The following is a 21483-nucleotide window of genomic DNA, read 5'->3' on the forward strand; positions in this document are numbered from 1 at the left end:
CCTGCCCCAGCTTATAGCTACAGACCAGGCTCTACACAGAGAGCAATGGAAAGGTCCTGGAGGGTGTGATTAACCCCTCTGGGGAGTTCTTTCCCAAGGTTGCCAGCCCCTTCCTTCCCTATTTTTGAAAAAGTTTGGCACTGTATGAAGGTTTGTGTACTATGCCCAGTGACATGGCAGGCCGTGCGTGTTAGGAAATGTTAAAAAATGGGAGAAACAAAAAGAAATTCAATATTTTAATTTTTATATAAATTATGTAAATAGCTTCCAAAAAGTATCTAAAATATTCCACTGTACAACATATAAAAATGGTATCTGAAAAGCTAGAGACCAGAGGAAAACTCCGAATAAGGCACAGTTTATTTACACTCATAATTGCATCCTAAACTGTTTTATAATTCATATTTACAACCTGTAGAGTTTCTGTATTCTGAATTATTCCTTCACATTTTCTGATACTTGGCGTAATGTTCAAACACACTTCATACACACTGACCTCCTCTCCCAGGACCACTCACAAGACTAAATAAATACTACGGAAAAAAATTAAGAGATTATTTGAAGGTTTGATCTATTTACTTCAACATGACAGAAGAGTCAGTCCTTTGTGCTGAAATACAAGAGTGAAGAATTAACAAACTAATTCACCTGAAAAGTGTATTATCTCTGTTCAAGTACCAATGAATAACATGAACATCAGTCTGTCAAGTAGCAGTCTCACGGGTGGGCTGCGTTCTATGTGCTGTCGCTCTCATAGTCTTCTATTATCATATCTTCTTCTATGTCTTCCTGGGCTGAAAATGGGCGAGGCTGGCTGGCTGGGAGTTCACTCCCACTATTTTGACTTAAAGGAAGAGACCAGGTTTCAGGTTCAGCCGTCTGAGTGGGTTCACCCAGTGCTTCCTCTACAGGCTGTCCTCCATTAAGCTGGGCTTCATCTCCACTGTCGGGGTCTATCATTCCATGTTCCCTGTCAGTCAGGGCTTCCATTTTCAATCTGCCAGATTCATAATACAGACATTAATGATAATCAAAGGAGGAGATTCCTTTTAATTACACCATGAGTGTGATGATTAGGAAGCCATCACCTATAGCCTCTCATTTACCTTCCTTGTTCTCACTGTTTAGCCAGGTGCTCTGGATTATTTAACAATATAAACTACAAGGTAAATGACAAGCTGAATAAATTATTACAACTTTACAATTAACAAGTTAATTAACTTAATCTTTAGTAAAGAGTTCTTACAGAAAGAAAAAATTAAATAGAACAGAAAAATAGGCATAAAACATGAAGAGCTTCCAGAAGAATGGTTACTAAATTGTTCAACCTAATTTATAATTTTAAAATGGAAATTAAAATAATACTGTCGTCTTTTGAACTGGCAAAGACCTTTTAAAATAATAAAAGCCAGTGGTGGGAAGAGTTAGGAGAAAACAACATGCTGAAACACTGTAAGTGGGCATAAGATGGCAAAATATTCTTCGACACAACCTGGCAATATAAAGGAAAGTCCCCAAAAGGTATATATCCATTGATGCAGCAATTTTATTTCTAGGAATTCATCCTACATAAATAGTATTTGATGTGCATGATGATTTAGCTTCAAGAAAGGCTGTGATAATAAAACCTGAAAACAAGCTAAATGTATGAAAATAAGGTGTACAAGAAATGTTTGATTACAGGAAACTATGCAGCTATTAAATATTAAGTTAAATATTAACATTTAATATCAATATGTTTCAAAGATAATGTTAAATATGGTCATTATAAATGAACAATAACAGTACTAGTCATTTTAGTAAGTAGCGCTGACAAATCCTGCTTCCCCATTCAGATCAAGTAGTTGAACCAATAATAAAATAGACTCCCATTCTTTTAATTACATCTTTGTAGGAAAAAGACAATAGAAGACAATTGTCTTCCCTTGATTTTGATGTCATACTCTTACAGGGAAAGGAGCCAGTGACCTTCTTTGATTCAGAGGGAGGTCAGGGGAAAAGGAAAGTTTATAAGGTCTGAGCCCTAATGACGTCCCAGTGGGATGATGCTTTAAGACCCATCCATCACTGTCTTTCTGTAAGAGGAAGGATGGGCTCACCATTACCATAGCTAAGTCATTATGCAGAAGAAGCCATTAACAGTACAAGGGCCTTTACTGAGTCTATGAAGGTAGAGAAAAAAAAAAGCCCAGATAAGTTTTCCACTTGGGACAGGAATAGGAGAACTCGTAGGAGTGATATTCACCCAGAAGCCATTTTGCAATAAAAGGAATATTGTATGTAGATTTATCCCTCTATATCTATATATTTTTTCACTAGTCTGAATTTTCTATGATACAGAAATAAAAAAGACAGTGCTATCTTTTGAGGTAGTTCCTGATCATTGTAGTCTACAAATATAAGCTAAGAACACCTCTTGGCAAGAAAGCTGAAAAGGGGTTTTCAGACATGCAAGATTTGTTGAACTTAAGGATTTTAAAGATTCTTCTGCCTCTGTGATTCAATGATTCTATTTAACCTAATATTCCATTCTGAGCTGGTGAAAATACGCTGTTACATGTAATAAATGCAATAGATGGGTCTGCAATGCAATCATACGGTCTTTAATCACCGGTACAGCATGTATGTCTTGGATTTTACAGATGACATTTATTGACTGTATAATGAATAAACAGATAACGTATTCAGTGGACATTTCAATAACAGCTCTTTGAAAATAAAAATGATGAGCTTACCTTCCAAAGTGTTGCTTCAGAGGAAGCCTTCCAATATCTTGGATAAAAGAAATCTGAGCTAAAACAGATTTTTAAAAAGCTTTAAATAGACATTTCTCCGAAGAATGTCCAAAAAGCACATGAAAGGATACTTAAAATCACAAATTGTTAGGAAAATGCAAACTAAAACCATAAGATACTATTTCACACCCCTTAGGATGGCTATTATCAAAAAACAAGGGTGGCAAGGATGTGGAGAAAGCTGAACCCTTGTGTATTGCCAGTGGGAATATAAAGTGTATATCTGCTATGGAAAATGGTAAGGCAGTTCCTCTAAAAATTAAAAATAAAATTAAAAAATTAAAAATTACTGTATGATCTAGCAATTCCACTTCGGAGTATACACTCAAAAGAATTGAAAGCAAGGTCTTGAAAAATTTGCATATCTGTGTTCATAGCAGCATTATTCACGATAGTCAAAAAGTGGAAGCAACTTAAGTGTCCATCAACAAATAGATAAACGTAATGTGGTAAATATATACAATGTATTATTTATGCTATAACGTAGATGAACCCCGATGACACTCTTGAAATAAGCCAGTCACAAAAAGACAAATACTGTATGAGTGCACTTAAGTGGTACCTAGAGAGGTCAAACTCAAAGAGACAGAAAGTAGGTAGTGTTTTCGGGGGGGGGGGGGGAGGGAGGGAGGGAGGTAGTGTTTAATGTGTGTAGTTTAAGTTTTGCAAGATGAAAAGTTCTGGAGATGGGTTGCACAATAGTGAATATGCTTAGCACCACTGAACTGTATACTTAAAAATAATTTAAGATGGTAAATTTTATGTTAAAAGGCAACATTTATTCAAGAAAATCTAGCAGCAAAAGTCTGTGGCATTTGAATCAGGACCTGCTCCTTCCCTTCCTCAGCTTGAGAGACTTCACTCCAGGTGACTGCAGCCAAGAACACAGGGCTTCCCACTACTGAGTGTGGCCAGCTGAGAGTTTGGGGCTCCCTTTCTCCACTCAGCCCCACCTGTAGGATGGAGGCTCTACCCTAGGGCACAGCAGGCTAAGAATACTGCCTCCTCCTTGAAGTGCAATCATCGTTGCCCCAACTCATCTGTAGGGCAGAATTTCCAAACTGGGAGAGGTAAACCAAGGTGATCATAGGCTGCCTCCAGCTGAGCACCTACCCAGAAGAGGGGCTCAGACAATTTGCCAAGGGGAAAGAGGCATTCCATAGGAAGAGAGAGCTCTGAAGCTCTATCCAAAGGAACTGACTTTATTTGAAACAATGTTGGGAAGCTCAAGCCTACAGCTCTCTTGAAACCAGCAGCTCCTCTTAATTAAAGAGCAACAAGCTAAACATAAGCCAGCTAGTTCAACAGAAAGAACTAGAGAAAGAGACAACTAAGAAGAGCTCTCCTGGGGTCAGAACAAACCTCAGAGACTGGACTCACAGTCTACACCTGCCCAAATTTAACTGGATCAGATTGTGGGATAATTTATGCCTCATGGCACTATAAAAAATAATGGAGCAATCCACCAGTAATTAGTGGAGCAGAACAGGCGGGTGTGACACCAAGGGAGTCACAGTCTAACAGAAATAAGGGAAAGAGACCGCTAAAACCACTGTCATCCCAAAATGACAGTGGGCATGCCCAAGACTGAGTTCTCTGAAGAGTGACAGAGGCTTCACATTACAGGGGAAAACAGACTTCATTAAAATAGTTTAGCCAAGTCACTAAACAAACAAAACATAACCCAGGGAGGGTGGAGATGAATCAGTATCAAAAGGTTCTACAATGTATTACCTAAATTGGTACAGTTTTCAACAAAACATTATGAAATTATGCGAAGGAACAAAAAAGTGTGATCCATACACAGAAGAAGGGTATGGAACAGAAACTACCTATGAGAGGGCCCAGATATTAAATTTAACAGAAAAAAGACTTCAAAAGAGCCATTATAAATGTTTTCAAGGAATAAAAGAAAACCATGCTTAAACAAGTAAAGGGAGTTATAATGACAATGTCTCATCATATAGGGAATATCAATAAAGAGACAGAAAATGCAAAAAGAACCAAATGGAAATTCTGGACTTGACAACGTCCAATAACCAAAGTGAAAAATTCACCAGAGGGGCTCAATAGTAGATTTCAACTGGGAGAAGGAATAATCAGTAAGCTTGAACATAGACTGATAGAGATTATGCAATAGAAAACAGAATGATATGTGAGATACCATTAAGCATTCCAACAAACACTAATGGAAGACCAGAAAAGAGAACAGAGAGAAAGGAGTAGAAAAAACATAAAGAGATAATGTCTGAAATGACATAGTGAATAAACTGAAAGAAATGGGATAAAAACTGATAAATAAAAAGAAAAGCCAAAACATCCTATTTTTGCCTAAATTTTACAAATCTTTTAAAGTTCACAAATCCAACAGTATGAGGGCTCTTGCACACTTACCTTTTTAAAAATCCACTACACGATACAATCAGGATTTTTATAAAACAGCTTTTTGATAGGGAAAACGTAAAGAGTTTTGATCCTGGAATCTGAATTTTTAACTAGTGGATACAATGATTCTGATGATTTTTGATAATTACCGTGTAAGTAATCTAAACCAGTACTTCTCAAACACCTCAACCATCTCCTGCATGAGAATCACCTGGAGATTTTGTTAAAATGCAGATTTATTCAGTAGGTCTTGGTTGAGACCTGAGATTCTGCATTTTTCTCAGGCTTCCAGGTGATGTTGATGATTCTGGTCCAAGCAGACTCTTGCTAATCAAACTGACTTACACAGAATTCTTAATAACTTTCCATTGGAGAAACTGAGAGAGATCATCCTACCAAATAAAAGTTAACTGCACCAGCAACATTTGAATGGAGTCTAGTAATTAAATTATAAATTAGTAGTAATGTATCAATGTTAATGTCCTGATTCTGATGTGTATACTATGGTCATGTAAGAGAATGTCCCTGTTTTCAGGAAGTACATGCTGAAGTGTTTAAGAATAATGGGCATCATGTCTGCACTGTATTCAAACATGATTCAGGAAAAAATACATGTCTTTGTGTACATATGTGCATAAAGAAAGAATAAAAGGCAAATATGGTAAAAATGAAATACTGACAAATCTTACTAAAGGATATACAAGAATTTCTTTTGCACCATCCTCATTATCTACGTTGGAAATTATTTCAAGATAAAGTTTAAAAACTAGTATAATCTAAAAATAATAGGCAAGGATAGGGAAATCCATGAATTCTGATGCACAGATTAATTATGCCTATTGCCCAGAAGTCATCCCACTTCTACCTATAAATGTGGAATATTTTAAATCTTTTAAGTATCACTGTTCTTAAGCGATGAGATTTATTGTACGAAGGTAGATATTTACTCTATAATCCTCTCTTCTGATCATTCGTAAGGCAAACCCTATCTTTAAAATTTGTGGGAGCTTTAGTGAGTTATATGGTAGATAATTAATAATTTCAATAATACACAAATTCTCTGTTCTATCTTGAAGATGAGCACTACAGACATGTGACCTAAGACTGTTAATGAAATATGGCCCTTAAGACACACATTAAAAAAGAGAAACAACGACTGTATAGCACAGGGAAACATCCACAAGACCTTGTGGTAGCTCACAGCAAAAAAAATGTGACAATGAATTACATGTTCATGTATAACTGAAAAATTGTGCTCTACACTGGAATTTGACACAATATTGTAAAAAGATTATAAATCAATAAAAAATGTTTAAAAAAGTTAAAAAAATAAAAAAGAAACAACTGATGGAAAATTTGGTAAAGTTCAAAAAAAGACAAACCTCAGTAGATACAAATTGGCAAGTGTGTACTGCCATCGGCACATTAATGATTTTCAACCATTATTTATTATTGGCATAATTTCAAAACTTGGGAAGATAATGTAAATATACTATTAATGGACATTGTTTGTAATACTGAAATCAACTAAAATACCTATCAATGAGGCTGAATAAAATTATAAACTTTGAAAAAGTATGAGTTAAGATTTGAATATACTTTAGCAATGCTGCTGTTATGGACTAAATGTTTCTGTCACATCAAATTCGTATTTTGAAATCCTAACCCCTAAAGTGATGTTTAGGAGATGGAGACTTGGGAGGTGCTTAGGTCCTGATGGTTAAGCCCTCATGAATGGGACTAGTGCCCTTATATAAGAGACCCCCAGAGAGCTCTCTCTTGCTCTGCCGTCCACCACGTGAGAATACAATGAGAAGATGGTCACGTGCAACCTAGGAAGCAGGCCCTCACCAGACACTGGATCTGCTAGCATCTTGATTTTGGACTTCCTAGCCTCCAGAGCCACTTTGCACTAATTTATACAATATTGAGTGCTATCAAGGTAAGTGACAAAAGCAAATTAAAGCTTATATCTAATATTTGTATATGCACAGAAAAAGTCTAGAAGAGTTTACACCAACCTGTCAAAAGGAATTACCTGTGGTTACAAGGGACTTACAATTTTTATTTTATACACTTCTATATTACTTGATTTCTTTCTTTCTTTCTTTTTTACTAAAAAGAAATTCCCTGAGTTAAGAGTAATGAAAGAAAAATATAATTAGAGGGAAATTTCCTTGAAAAAGAACGAGACTTCAGAGAGAAAAATGCCACTGAACATTAGAATTAGATTTGGAAGGAAAAGAGCTGGAATATATAAACCTCCTAGAAATTAATCATAGGAAGGAGGCTGTGTGGGCAGGATGTCTTTTTTTTAATAAATCAAAAACCATTTATTAATTCTGATTCAAAAAATAAAGGGGAAAAAACTTACTCTCACTAGTATATAGTAATGAGCTGACCCACAGAAAGATGTTATAAGATATTACTTCTTGGGGATAATAAAAACTCATGTTATTACCTTGATTTCTCATTGGAATGGTTAACAAAGCAAGGTATGGCAAAAGCTGAGTTTGGAGGCATAAAGCTGGTAAGCAGAAGTCAGAAAAAAGTGCTTTTGCTGCCAGGCAATTTTCCCGATACTGTACAGAAGAAAAAAAAAAAGATATAATGAAAAATAAAATTCTAAATGTGGATATTTATTCCTAGACAAAGTTTGTTATATCACAAAGTATATGGGTTTATATACTACAAATGTACTTTGTTTATCTAATTAATCCTTTATAACTGTCCTAGCATTATCTAATAAAGCATTTTACCTACATAGCTACTTCACATTTAATATAACAGCAATAAGAAGTTTTTAAGAGACTTAAGGTAGAAGAAGAACAAACTTAAAAATTAAAGGAATTCTGTTTATAAGCATACATATACATATCACAAACTATGTGAGGATACTGCTTCTCAATGAAAGACTGTATTTCTTCAGTCTACACAGACACAATGTCAGGGTAATGGGAAGAGAAGCACTATCTCTGCCTTCTAGGAGCTCACGGTCTTAAAAAGATCATTTATAAGTAACAAATGCAAAAATCAATATACATGCTATAAAAAGCAAAGCAAGTCAATAAGGGACATAAATTACTTAAAAGTCATGAAATTCTCCAAGAAATCAATTGAAAAAATGTTCTTAGGTAATGAATGAGAGGCTTATATTTAGCCATATGATTTTAGAACTGGAAGACATCTTAGAGATAACCTAGTCAGAGGCCATAAATCCAGATGCTACAGGAGTCAGGCAGGTAACAGAAATCACTGCACTGGAACAGCTGAAGACAGTGGTACCAGCCACTCCCATCTCCAAGAGGCAGATGCTACTCAGCTTGAACAGATTGCTGGCATGTAAAATATGGACCAGTGTTGCCTTACTTTCCCCGTTTTATCAGGAGATTCCAGAAATTCTGAAGCCAAATATCCTTATCCAAGTTTTAATTATTATACTAGTTTTTAAAGACTGGCAATTCATTAAAAAAAATCTTTTGTGTATGTTTTATTCAACTTGTGGGCCATCTGTTTTTGATCTCTAAATAATTCAATCCTCTACATTCATAGCTGTGGAAACAAAGGACATATTAGGTGAAGTAACTTGTCCAGATGGTTAGAGGTAAAGTCAGGATTTATTTTCAATTAAAACTAAAATATATCTACAGGCATACCTCAACATATTGTGGGTTCAATTCCAGACCACTGCAATAAGGTAAATATTACACAAATTTTGTGGTTTCCCAGTGCATATAAAAGTTACACTTACACTATACTATAGTCTGTTAAGTGTGCAATAGCATCATGTCTAAAAAAGAAAAACAATGTACATACTTTAATTTAAAAATACTTAATTGCTAAAAAATGCTAACCATCACCTGAGCCTGCGTTGAGTCATAATCTTGCTGATGGAGAGTTTGAAATATTGAGAGAGTTATCAAAATGTGACACAGAGTGGGGAAGGATATAGCTCGAGAGTCAGAACACATGCTTAGCATGTACGAGGTCCTAGGTTCCCCAGTACCTCCTCTCAAAAGAAATAGACCTAATTACCCCCTCCACCAAACAACTTAAAAAAGTAAAAATAAAAAATGCGACACAGAAACGTGAAGTGAGCAAATGTTGGTGAGAAAAATGGTGCTGACAGACTCATTTGACACAGGATTGCGACAAAACTTCAATTTGTAAAAACAAAAAAAAGCATCTGTAAAGCACTTTAATAAAGTGCAATAAAATGAGGTAAGCCTCTATACTTGAATCCAATTAAAATCGGTATATGCTTTTTAAATTTTGAGTGTTTTCCTTAAAAAAATGATTGAGCATTTAATAAGACTGTCTTTATGTTTTATCATAATTTAAAGAAAATTGTGGTCCACAGCAACTATCTTATTAAAAATAAAAGATTATTTTTCTTTTTTAACTAAAAAAAAAAAGCTTTATTGAGGTATACCGTAAAAGGTTTACTTATTGAAAATGTATAGTTTTGTTTTTTTTTTACCTTTTTATTTATTAGAAACCACTGGGGTTTGTGCAAGGGTCGAAAACTTGATCCTCCTCCTTGGCAATGAGCAAATCCTCGGGCTTTGTTGGAATGTATTACACCTCTTGTAGCTATAGATGTACTATACTCCCTGAGTAAAGACCGTGTCTAAAAAGGAGACAAGATGTGAAATAAAGAAAATAAGAGATTTACAAAATAGTACTTATTGGTACTACTGACACCAAGAAAAGGCTAACCATATTTAGTTACTGTATGTTCACTTTTTTCAACCTTACTACATTCCTAAAATTAATAGTGCTACAAAATTATTTAAAGCAAATCCAACAGACATAATAATCAAATGCTATGGGTGAATTTTAACTGGATCTTGCATGGGGGTGGTGGAAGCAATTTTAAATACATTTTTGAGACAGCTAGGGAAAACAGAAATAAGGACAGTATGTTACAGAATTAATATTAATTTTCTTAGGTGTGATAATGATATGGTTGTAATAGATCAATGTCCTTAGGCATCCTTAAATATTAAGATGTGATGCTACAATTACTTTTCAATTATTCAGCCAAAACAAGTATACAAATACATAAACATTAAGCAAATGTGGCAAAATGTGAAAAACTAGTGAACAAAAGTTAAAGGTATATAGGTATTCATTGTACTATTCTTTCAATTTGTCAATAGGTTGGAAAATTTCAAGATAAAAAAGCAATATAAAAAATTAAGCAAATGCAACTGCTGAATAATAAAACTCTAAATACAGAAACTATATTATAAATGTTTTTATTGTATTTTTCCTAATTTTAATTATTAATGCTATTTCAATATTTGTAACACAGAAACATTAAAACATCAAAATAGTGTTGTCCAATAGAAATTCCCATTATGAGAATGTTTTGTGTCTGGGCTGCTCAATACAGTAATTATTAGCCACATTTGATTTATCTATCAAATGCTGGTACTGTGGCTAGTGATGGGGAAGTGAATTTTTAACTTAACTTAAGCAGCCACATGTGCCTGGTGACTACTATACCAGTCAGAGCAGTATTAAAATGTTAAGAAAATATACAAACTTTATAGTGAATAATTACAAATTCGTAAAAAAATAAGTAAAAATTTAAATAAACTAGCAGAAAGTACAGGAAAAGGCAGTTCTTTCCCTTCTATCTTCTTTTCAATGCTTGTCAAATTTTCTAACTATACATTAGTTTTGTAATCAGAAAATACCTGTAGAAAAAATTACAACTATATTAATCACAGAAAAATCAGACTCACTACTGAAGCTTCATTACAAACACTGGGTTGGATGAATTAATTCTGTCATAGTTACTAAGAAGTTACTTAAAATAATGTCAAATAATTATGAATAAAAGTAAACTTTCTCAATCCTGAGGAAATATTCATAAACAAAAACATTTAATCAAATGGTCTTACATTCCAGTCACCACTGAGGGTATCTGCAAAACTGAGAAATTCACTGGCTCTCACAAGATCATCCATTTCCATGAAGAAGTCTACGTAGTTTTGGTGAAGATATAAATTAAATAACTCTCCTGGCATGTGTGACATTTCTACGACTTCCTATAAAAAGAAGTATATACAATTTTGGTAAAAATTGAGTGGTCAAATGTATATGGACACAAATGTAAATAATACATATCCAGTAAATAGTACTGTTATTAAAGACTTTACCTCAGGTTGAACAAGCAGCATATCCCGTTCATATTCTGATAAATGAGAAGGCAATCGAGGTAACTCTAATTCTGTTAAAGATGCTCCTACCAAAAAAAGGTCTGCAATTATTAAAAATAACACTATCTTTACAATTATGTAGCACCTTTCATTTGAATATTTTTCAAGTTGGTTTTTATGTTTAATCCCACTCAGAGTCCAAAGATATTCTATCTTAAATACATTTTCCTGCTATGGCTGTAAGCTTTGCCAAACAGTATCCGACCTAGTCAGAGTTCTTTCTTGTAACTGAACCAAATACATGACATCTTTTAAAATGTGGTATTTTGGGAGGGACGGTATAGCTCAGTGGCAGAGTGCCTGCTTAGCATGCACAAGGTCCTAGGTTCAATCCCCGGTACCTCCAATAAAATAAATAAACATAATTACATCCCCACCAAAAAAAAAAAATATATATATGAAAAAAATCAGTATTTTATTTCAATTATAAGACTAATAACATACTTTTTTAAAATGTATAATAAGGTTTTCTTACTTTTACAATATAGTATTTTCCCCAAAGCTCTGAAGAGAAAGAGAGAAACATCTTTGCCACCAATAGCTTGGACTTCTTGATTTTCAAAAATCCTATCAGGTTTTTGTCTTCGTTTTGATTTTGACAGCGCAGCATCTGATTTTAATGAAGACATTCCTTTTTTCCTTGGGCATAAATTGTTCTTTCCTAAATAACATATACCCAAGCAACAATGATTAAAATAAAATTAAAATATGAAAATTAAAACTGAGAGCACTTCAGATATAGCTATACTAAGTATTCTAATTAAAATGTTTTTCCAATAAATAATTACAAAGTATGTGAACTAAGTAAGAGTCCTTTTTCAGTTACTAAACCATTAAAACAAAATAAAATGTCACCTAAAAGTATGTCATGACACAGATTTCAAATTTTCATGTACACAATGACACACTCTCTAATATAGTCACATCACCTTGATTTCTCACAGTGTTATGCACAAGGTACTGTTCTTCGTGCACAGTATGTACTAACTAATTCAGTCCTCATAACAAGTCTTTTAGGGGAGAACTATTACACGGAGTAAAGAAATGAGATATAAGGAGGTTAAGTAACCAGCTAAAGATCATCAGCTAGTAAGTGATTTGAATCCAGGCCGTATGGTTCTGCAATCCATGCTTTAACAACTATGCTATAGTACCTCTTTACTGATTTGGGCAGTCTCCAATTTATGAATATGCCCGTGTTCAAATTTCACTGGGAATCTACTGTTTAAAACTCAGAATGTATGACTTCAGAAAAGCAGCCTGAAATAGCAGAAAAACACAGATCTGGATTTGAATCCTAGCACTATCTATCTCATTAGGCTAGTCTGAGAATTAAATGTAAAAATATATAACTGCTAATACAGTTCCTGACCCACTCAAAAATTATTTTCTTCCCTTTAAAATTTCGGAGCTCAGAGCAATAATGTTATAAATGGTAGTTAGCATCCCAAACTGACCTACTTCAGCCTTCTCGACCCTTAATTTCTGTAGTGAACTGAAGCACCATTTACATTTATGTTTCTGGTTTCAGTTGTGTTATGCTGCCTATCTCTGTACAGTTATTTTGAAAAACAAAGATGTAACTAAAAGAACAGGTTATACTTGTGGGTAGAAACTAGAATTTCAGGTGGATTTTGAGAGCTCCAAAGAGCTTTTAATTTTTAAAAATCAATTTCTCAATGTTAAGCATCAAGTAGGTCACTTGTTAAATGTTCTCTGATGAAGACTGTGTGCAGTAAACTACGATCACTAACAGTAAAAATTAACTCGTTGCCATTAGTGGGGCTCTTTACTGCAGCATGATTGGGCACCCTTTTTACATATTAATAGGTAGAAATGAGTTTTTTAAACATATCATATATAAACAATTATGAAATAAGTTCAAAAGTAAACCTACCCAGCACAATACTATTAAATTCATTAACAACTGGCTGTTTGAGCACTTAATATGTGTCAAGCACTGGAATAAACCCTCTACAAGTATAACCTCACTTAATCTTGACACAACTCGATGAGACAGGTTCTCATATAAAACAACAGAAAATAAAGGCATGGAAAGATTAAGTCACTTGCAAGATTAAGTCACTGAAAAATGGCAGAGAGGGATTTTTTTCCCAGGAAGTCTCATTCCAAATTAACTCTGAAACGTAAAGTGGCAAACTATGAAAATGAATCAGCTGTTGTCTACAGATATATATGGTAACACATTCACAGGGGTGTGTGTACATACATTTTATTACACTGTCTCAATAAAAAAATAGTAAGTGGATATACGTATATATCAATTTTAAGTTAAAGTACGTTTACTTTGATTTCATTTCACGAACAATAAAGAAAAAGTCAGTCACCTATATAATACTGTAAGAGTGTACCTTTCAGAATTACCTGTTGAGGAAGAAAACTGGAGGCTGTTTATTGCACTTCTGATATCACCAGAACATCCTTGACAGAGCAACTCTAGAGCAGCTTTATCAGGGACAATAATTTTTCTTCCATTCTAAAATGAGAAAATATTAAAAAAAAACCATGCCCTAAAACAGAAAACAAACAAAAGCTCCTACTTTCTAAACTTATTGGAAGTACATTAGAATCTTTCAAATTTGAATGCTAAAAAGTCTCCATGTGGTGGGGGAGGGTATAGGTCCAGTGGTAAAGTGCATGCACAAGGTCCCAGGTTTAATCCCCAGTACTTCCGTGAAAGTAAAAATAAATAAATAAACCTAATTACCAACCCCTCCAAAAAAAACTGTGTTAAACACCAGTCTGCTTATGAAGGGCCAAGTGTCGATGACATCACAGGTTAAGGTAAAATTTGAACAGTATGAAATAGTGGACTAGGACTACTGTTTTTTATTTGGACTAGGTTATATTTTCTCTCACTATATGTACATACGTATATACAAATACACACACACACACACAAAGACCTCAAAACACTCTATAATAAAAGCAATAAAATGAAGTACACAAAAAAATTGACAAACATTTGAAATTTACATGAAAATCCATATACTGGATTTTTCAACGTATTAATACAGTCTGCTGAGTATTAAAAAGTGCATCAACTCATATTTAAAGCCTGTTTCATATAGTTATTTAAGGTACATAAACTGTATATTTTTTGGGGGGGTGGATATACCAAGTGGTAGAGCACATGCTTAGTATGCATGAGGTCCTGAGTTCAATCCCCAGTACCTCCATTAAAAACAAACAAATAGATAAGTTTTAAAATGTATGTATATTTTAAAAGATATATATGCAAAATAAACATAATATATACATACATGCATATATATGTAAATATATCACATATCACTCTTGGTAGTTCAAAGGCAAGAAAAATTTATCCTCTCTTCCCCTTTAGAAACGCCTTTATTTAAAAAAATTTTTTTAAATTCATGTATAGTCAGTTTACAATGTTATGTTAATTTCTGGTGTACGGCAGAAACTCCTAATAGTTTACTGACAACATGACTTAAGTTTAATTCATGTGATGGTTCACAGATGACCTCATTTCAGATCTCATAAAAACTGATTCAAACAGAAAAACAGTACTTGTTACAATCCTTCAATATATTTTTAACTTTATTAACAAAAGCTGTTTCAAAAGTTCTTTATGAAAGTTATTGTCTTTTTAGTTTCCACAAATTCCAAACTTCATCACAACTGCTAACATTTTAGTAGAAACCTTTCCGGACCACTATTTGTGCACATATATGTGTAAGTATATACAGTTATCTGTAATTATAGAGTTAACTTTTTAAACATAAGTGGCATCATATTGTATGTATTATTCTATGACTTAATACCATTCTTGTGATCTTCCTATGTTAGTATCTTTAAATCTGTATCATTAAAAAAATGTTATAGGTATACCATAATTTAACTAATACTTCCTTTAATGAAGGGACATTTACATTGTTACCAATTTTTCACCATTACAGACCTGTATACATCATTATACACAGTGGACCCTTGAATAATGTGGGGTTAAGGGCAATAGCTCTCCTCATGGTCAAAAATCCGAGTCTAATTTATAGTTGGTGCTCTGGGATCATGGTTCTGCATCCTCAGATTCAATTAATCATGGATCAAGTAGTACTGTAGTATTCATTACTGAAAAAAGGCATATATAAGTGGACCCATGCAGTTGTTGTTCAAGGGTAGACTGTGTATCTTTGTCAACATGCATGAGTATTTCTGTAGAAGCAGAGTGTCCTTCCTTCAAAGTGTCTATAACATTTACCAATTTTATTTTTCCTAGCAGTAGTAGGTGACTGTTCACTTTTCCGTATCTTTGGTAAACCTGTGTATCAATCTTTTAAATTTTCTGTAATCTGAAATGTGAAAAATGCCATCCGGTTTAAGTATGACTTTCTGTGATTATAGTGGGGCTGAACACCTCTCCCGTTTACTAGTCATTTGTATTTCTTTGTCTACTGGCTTGTTTTTAGCCTTTTTTTCACAGGCACATTTTTACATATTCAGGTGTTAGTACTTTTCTGTTATAAAACTGCAAATATTTCCTTTCATTCTCATGCTTGTCTTTTAACTTCATCATGCCTTTTGTCATTTCCTAAGCTTTCCTTTTTTTTGAAGTAAATCCATGGCCTTCAGGCTTTCATTTCTTGCTTAGGACAACTTTCCAACCCAAAGTCAGTATTTTACTAATATTCTTCTAATTTTTGTATTTAAACCTTTACTCCACCTATAAATTATTTTTGTGCATAGTATGAAGAGGCAACATTATGTTTTGCCATATGGATATCCAATTGTTCCAACAGTCCCTATTAACCATAATAGTCTACTCCCTCCCCACTGATCTGAAATGCTATTTCTGTGAAATGAAAAAAATTCCTATATACACATTATCTATCTATTTCTATGCTGTCTTCTCATTTTATTCTTCTATTTGTCTATTACTGTGCTAATACCACAGTATTTTCTATGGCTTTATTATATTATGTTCCAATATCTAAATAGCAAGTCTCTATCACTCTTCTACAAAATTGTCTTATCATGCCTTCTCTTTCAGACTAACTTAATTTTCATTGTGGCTACATTTACTTTAAAAGTTGTTTTGAGAGGTATACTTGTTTTTGAAAAATCTCAGATACGGATCACTTGCCAGTAAGGAAATATAACTTGAAATCATGATCCTTGGTAGCTAAAGAAAATACCATAGATGTTAAGTACTACGAACACAGCAAATGTGGCTGAAATGTTTGATCAGCAGTTCCTTCCACACTTTGATACCTAATGATAACAGAAAAGACTAAAGATCTTTTTTCCTATCAATTGAGAGAAACATCTATTTAAACTTAAAAAAAAAACACTTAAGATATTCAACATTCTTTCCTATTATAACTAGTTCACTTAAGATGTCAACATTCTTTCTTAATATAATTAACTAAGCTACAGAATACCAGAGTAAACTCTTCTTTAAATCTTCCTTTGCTATCATTATCTTCCTTGGGGACTCCAGACAATATTGTAACATTTGATCTTATAAAAGCTAGTAGGGACTTAAATAGCATGCTTGTTGTTGCTCCTGTGATGTAACACCAACGACAGTATCAAAAGTATATTAGTTCTAACATTCTTGGTCAACTACTTAAGGTATAGCACATTAACTATATAAAAAAGCAGTTATGGTATTTCTTTTTACTGTAAAACACAATCTGCTGGAGTAAATGCCATTTGCAATTTAATGACTCAGTGTTAAAAATTTTATGTAAGTGATATAGTATGATGCTATTTTTGTTATTTCTTTAATGACTGTTTAATATTTAAAACTATAATTTGTAGTTTTCACGTTCACAGAGAATATAAAGTTTTTTCAAAAAGACAAAAAATTACAAGTAATCCTATCATTCAGAACTAATCACACTTAACATTTTAATGTATTTCTTCTAGTTTGTATAGGTTCATGTTTGTATGTGCATTGTGTTGTCGACAATTGTTTGTTTTGTTGTAGCACAGTGAACTGGAACCAGAACAATACTTCAAACTCATCTGATACTTAATAGTTGAGGAATATTATGCAAGTTACTTCCCCTCAAAGCTCAGTTTCCTTACCTGTAAAATGGGGATAATTCTGTATGGTTGTTGTGAGGATTTAATAAGATGAGGTATGTAAAAATACTCTACATAGGTCCTGACACACACCAAGGTATGAAAACATCATTTCTACTGTTAGTATTATATAACTTCGCATCTTATTATTTTTAACATTAAATTGTATTTCCCCATGTCACTAAATATTTTCAAAACACAAATTAATGACACAATAGTTCACCATAGTAACTGCTCTATGATTGGACTTTGTTTATTTCTAAGTTTTCATTATTAATAATTTTATCTATTCAGCTAAGTATTCTACATATATACATAATTTTGTTTAATTCTCCAAACAACCTCTCCCTTGGAGATTTCCCTCAGATACTATGATCCAGCATTGCTAAAAAAGTAATGTTCATGTAAGAGCCAGTTGACTTATAGCAGTAGGGCCCCCTACAACCATGCTGCTGGGAGTAGAAGTTCCACCAATTTATTTTAACATCATCTTGACTTGAAAGATAGGAAAAAATGATGTGTTAAACACTATTAAACAGTACAATTAAAAATAGTTAAGATGGTATAGTTAATAATACCATATTATATATTTGAAAGCTGGTAAGAGAATAAATCTTAGATGTTCCCATGACAGAAAAAAATTGTAATTACATGACATGATGGAGGTGTTAGATAACAATAATTATAGTGGTAATCATTTTGCATTATGTAAGTTTATCAAATCAGTGTCATACACCTTAAACTTACATCATGTTATGTGTCAATTATATCTCAATAAAGCTGGGAAAAAATGGTTAAGATGGTAAATTTTATGATGTGTTTTTTACCACAATGAAAAAAAAAACATTAAATTTTTAAAGAGTTGACAGCAGAACAAAAGTAGAGTTGGACTGTAGAGGACTTGGACCTAGATGCTAGGAAATAGTTTCTTGATAATAGACACAATTCAGAGCACTAAACCAAGAAATTTACTTCAATGTGAAAGAGAAAGTTTAAAAGTAGGAAAAGGTTAAGGATTTTTTAAAATCAGTATTTCCCACATTTTCTAAAATGAAAAGCCTTATGAGTATAATTAAAAATTTTTAATTCTAAAAACAAATAATCCGTGCTTCTAACTCTTCAAGTTTACATAATACCACCTCAGTTTGCTTTCTATAGTTACAGTGTAAGATTCAAGTTAATCAGTTCTTAAGAGACTTACCTTATTAGCTTCTGTTGTCACTATTCTATTAAGAAACTTCATCATTATTGTTGGTGCCACAGGGTTGAAACTGTCAATATTTTTAAAAGAAAGATAGCAGTTATGTAATTAATTTAAATATACAATACATATGTGAACATTTTAAGCAGAAATTTCATTCTTACCTAATATTTGATATAGCACATTCTTCCTGAATTTCTTTGGGAAACAGTAATCTTAGATTATTATCCCCACTCAGACTGTCAGAAATTATAAATATTAGAGGACATCGACCAATCTGCACATACTTCCTAAAATAACAAAAGATAGCAAGCAATGTTGGAATTTAAGCCATTTGACATTTAATTTGGAGTTTCAGAAAACTTCACTGAAACTCACCTCAGAACTTCATGTAAAGTATGAGAATCTCGATAAAACTGGTTAGGTAAATCCTATCAAAAACACAGGATAAACATTAGCTCAGTTTTTGTTCCCACGTAAATTTATTTTCAGATTTATATTTACCAGGACAGGAAAAAATGTTACCCATTCAATGTACTGCAACCAGAACTTTTACAGAAATTAAAGGAAACATCAAATAGCTGATGCCCTAAACAGTAATATGCATCAATGGGATTTTCAGATCAAATTTCTTAGGGTTACTACAAGTGATAATATTTTCACTAAGATATCATTTTCCAAATATTTTTTGCCTTCCTATACATAAGCTATTAAATTTTTTAAGTTCATTAATCTATAGCTACTCTATTCAAGTTTATTGAATGAATACTCTAGGTTTCTGCTATCACAAAAAGCCTTTCCATGTATTTCACCACTATTAATACTATTAATATTATGGACAGAGGTAATGTTATTATCACATAAGATATATCTTGCAATTGTTTACTCAATAGTTACAGCAGAATTACAAAAGTTGTCCTTACTTCAACCAGAATTATCTTCTTATCAGTTCTCAGATCATCTCCAAGCATTTGTAGTTTGTTATATTTTGTTGCTCTTAGTAGAAACTCTTTAAAAACTGTTATCTGAGACTGATATGGAAATATATGGAAGCTTGATTCTGAAAGGAAACATATTTAACACTTATTTTCAACAAATTACATACAGATCAATATTACACATATGTATATAATATACATATATATAAACGAATATATTTACATATACATGAAGGAGATCCTAATATTGTATCCTGTTTTCTAATTAGGCAAAGTTCAAAGTTAAAATAGAATATTCATTTCAAGGTGTTGAGGGTATAGCTCAGTGGTACAGTGTGCACCTAGCATGCATGTTTCTGGATTCTAATAAATCCTTAATTACCTCACCCCCAAAATAAATAAACAAACAAACAAACAAATAAATAAAAGAATATTCATTTCAAAAGATAAAAGTCACTATGGGCAACAGTAACTTTTCTCTAACAATGAATGTAATATGGAGCTAACTGACTTCAGAACACAGCTGTTAGTATAACAGTCATACTACTTGTAAAAATATTTATGACTGCCTACACAAGGAAGACTCTCCAAATGAGTGCTTGACTACAAATGAGTTGGTCTCAATAATGAAGTTTTAATGACAAAAATAGAATGGTTGATTAGTGACTTGGGAATAAGGGAAGGAATATTTGATACAGAAGACTGTAAATAACAACTTACTAGATTGTCAAAAGTAATTTTACTGATAGAAAGCAGGAGGAATTCCAGGAGTATGGGATATTAGCAGCATAAGGGTGTGCATACTAAAGATACAGCACATATGAAGCATACTAAAGAAGAGCCCAGAGAAAGGATTTTGAGGAATACTCCATGATAAAATATGATTGTCTTTTATAGAACTCTTTTCACTCCAAAGTGGCCTAGGAGATTTGGATACCCCAGCTTAGTTACCTGAAGAAGCAATAAGAAAACTATGAAAGTTAAAAATGATCGCGCTGGAGTTTATGAGCATATATATGAAGTTATATCGTACTACTAGATTATTTTTGGATTGTCATTATTCTGGGTTGTTTGTGTTAAAGTCCCCTTCCAAATTCCAAAGACAGTCTTTAACATATAATTGGATTTGATTTGATTCTAACAGGTTTGTTCTAAACTCTCTTGTTTGGAGGTAAGTTACTTTAACACATTTTAAGGCTCGATTTATATTTAAACAAAAAGAGTTTATTTACACTAATTTCCCAGCCACAGCCTAGGAAAAAAGTACATAAATAATGTAAACTGATTAGCTTGTTATCTAATAAAACAGTTAAGACTTCATCCTTAAAAAATCCTACTCTTCTCTACTGGAGGGTCCCTTCCCTTCCTTTTCCTAAAATTACTCCCCTCTGAAACTGGAAGTAAGTGAGAAAATGTACCCATATAGTTTCATCTGATTGCTACTCAGACATTGTGAAGCAGTTGGTAGTGGGCAGATGCCAATCTACTATAGGAGTGGCAATATATACCTTCATCTCAAACATATATACTCAACATGGTTTTAGAAATCTTAGATATAGATGGGGGGACTTGTTTCAAAGCATAGATTTTCCTCCACTATTTCCATTACCTTCACAGCAAACTTACCAGGATTAAGTACCTCCTTGAAATCATCTTTTTGGAATTCCGGTAAAACTGGATTAATCCACTCTTGTACTTGAACACCATGCTCCTTTGACAGTATTTTTATAGTTGCTGTTTTTCCACATCCAGGAGGACCTGTTATTAATAAAATAGATCCACCCTAAAAGCAAATATAAACATCAATTAAAAATCAAAATCATTGGAATGCTAGAATATTATGTTTGAATATTCTTTCT

General features: G+C 33.2%; 1 protein-coding gene across 3 annotated transcripts in view; it reads right to left on the bottom strand.

Annotated features, from left to right (window-relative positions):
- Positions 1-223: 223 nt before the first annotated feature.
- RAD17 (RAD17 checkpoint clamp loader component) overlaps positions 224-21483 on the bottom strand; it is a 29062-nt gene continuing 7802 nt past the window's right edge. For all 3 annotated transcript variants that reach the window (XM_031675293.2, XM_006197551.3, XM_015245260.3), the window contains 13 exons: positions 21251-21407; positions 19610-19746; positions 19065-19117; positions 18851-18976; positions 18687-18756; positions 13796-13907; positions 11886-12071; positions 11351-11436; positions 11093-11239; positions 9661-9810; positions 7642-7762; positions 2736-2793; positions 224-997 (listed from right to left, as the gene is read on the bottom strand). In XM_031675293.2, coding sequence (XP_031531153.1) covers positions 736-997; positions 2736-2793; positions 7642-7762; positions 9661-9810; positions 11093-11239; positions 11351-11436; positions 11886-12071; positions 13796-13907; positions 18687-18756; positions 18851-18976; positions 19065-19117; positions 19610-19746; positions 21251-21407 — 1665 coding nt within the window. In that variant the 3' untranslated portion in view covers positions 224-735. The remainder of the gene's footprint in view (positions 998-2735; positions 2794-7641; positions 7763-9660; positions 9811-11092; positions 11240-11350; positions 11437-11885; positions 12072-13795; positions 13908-18686; positions 18757-18850; positions 18977-19064; positions 19118-19609; positions 19747-21250; positions 21408-21483) is intronic.

The sequence above is a fragment of the Vicugna pacos genome, chromosome 3 (assembly GCF_048564905.1).
Source record: "Vicugna pacos chromosome 3, VicPac4, whole genome shotgun sequence".
Lineage (NCBI taxonomy): Eukaryota > Metazoa > Chordata > Mammalia > Artiodactyla > Camelidae > Vicugna > Vicugna pacos.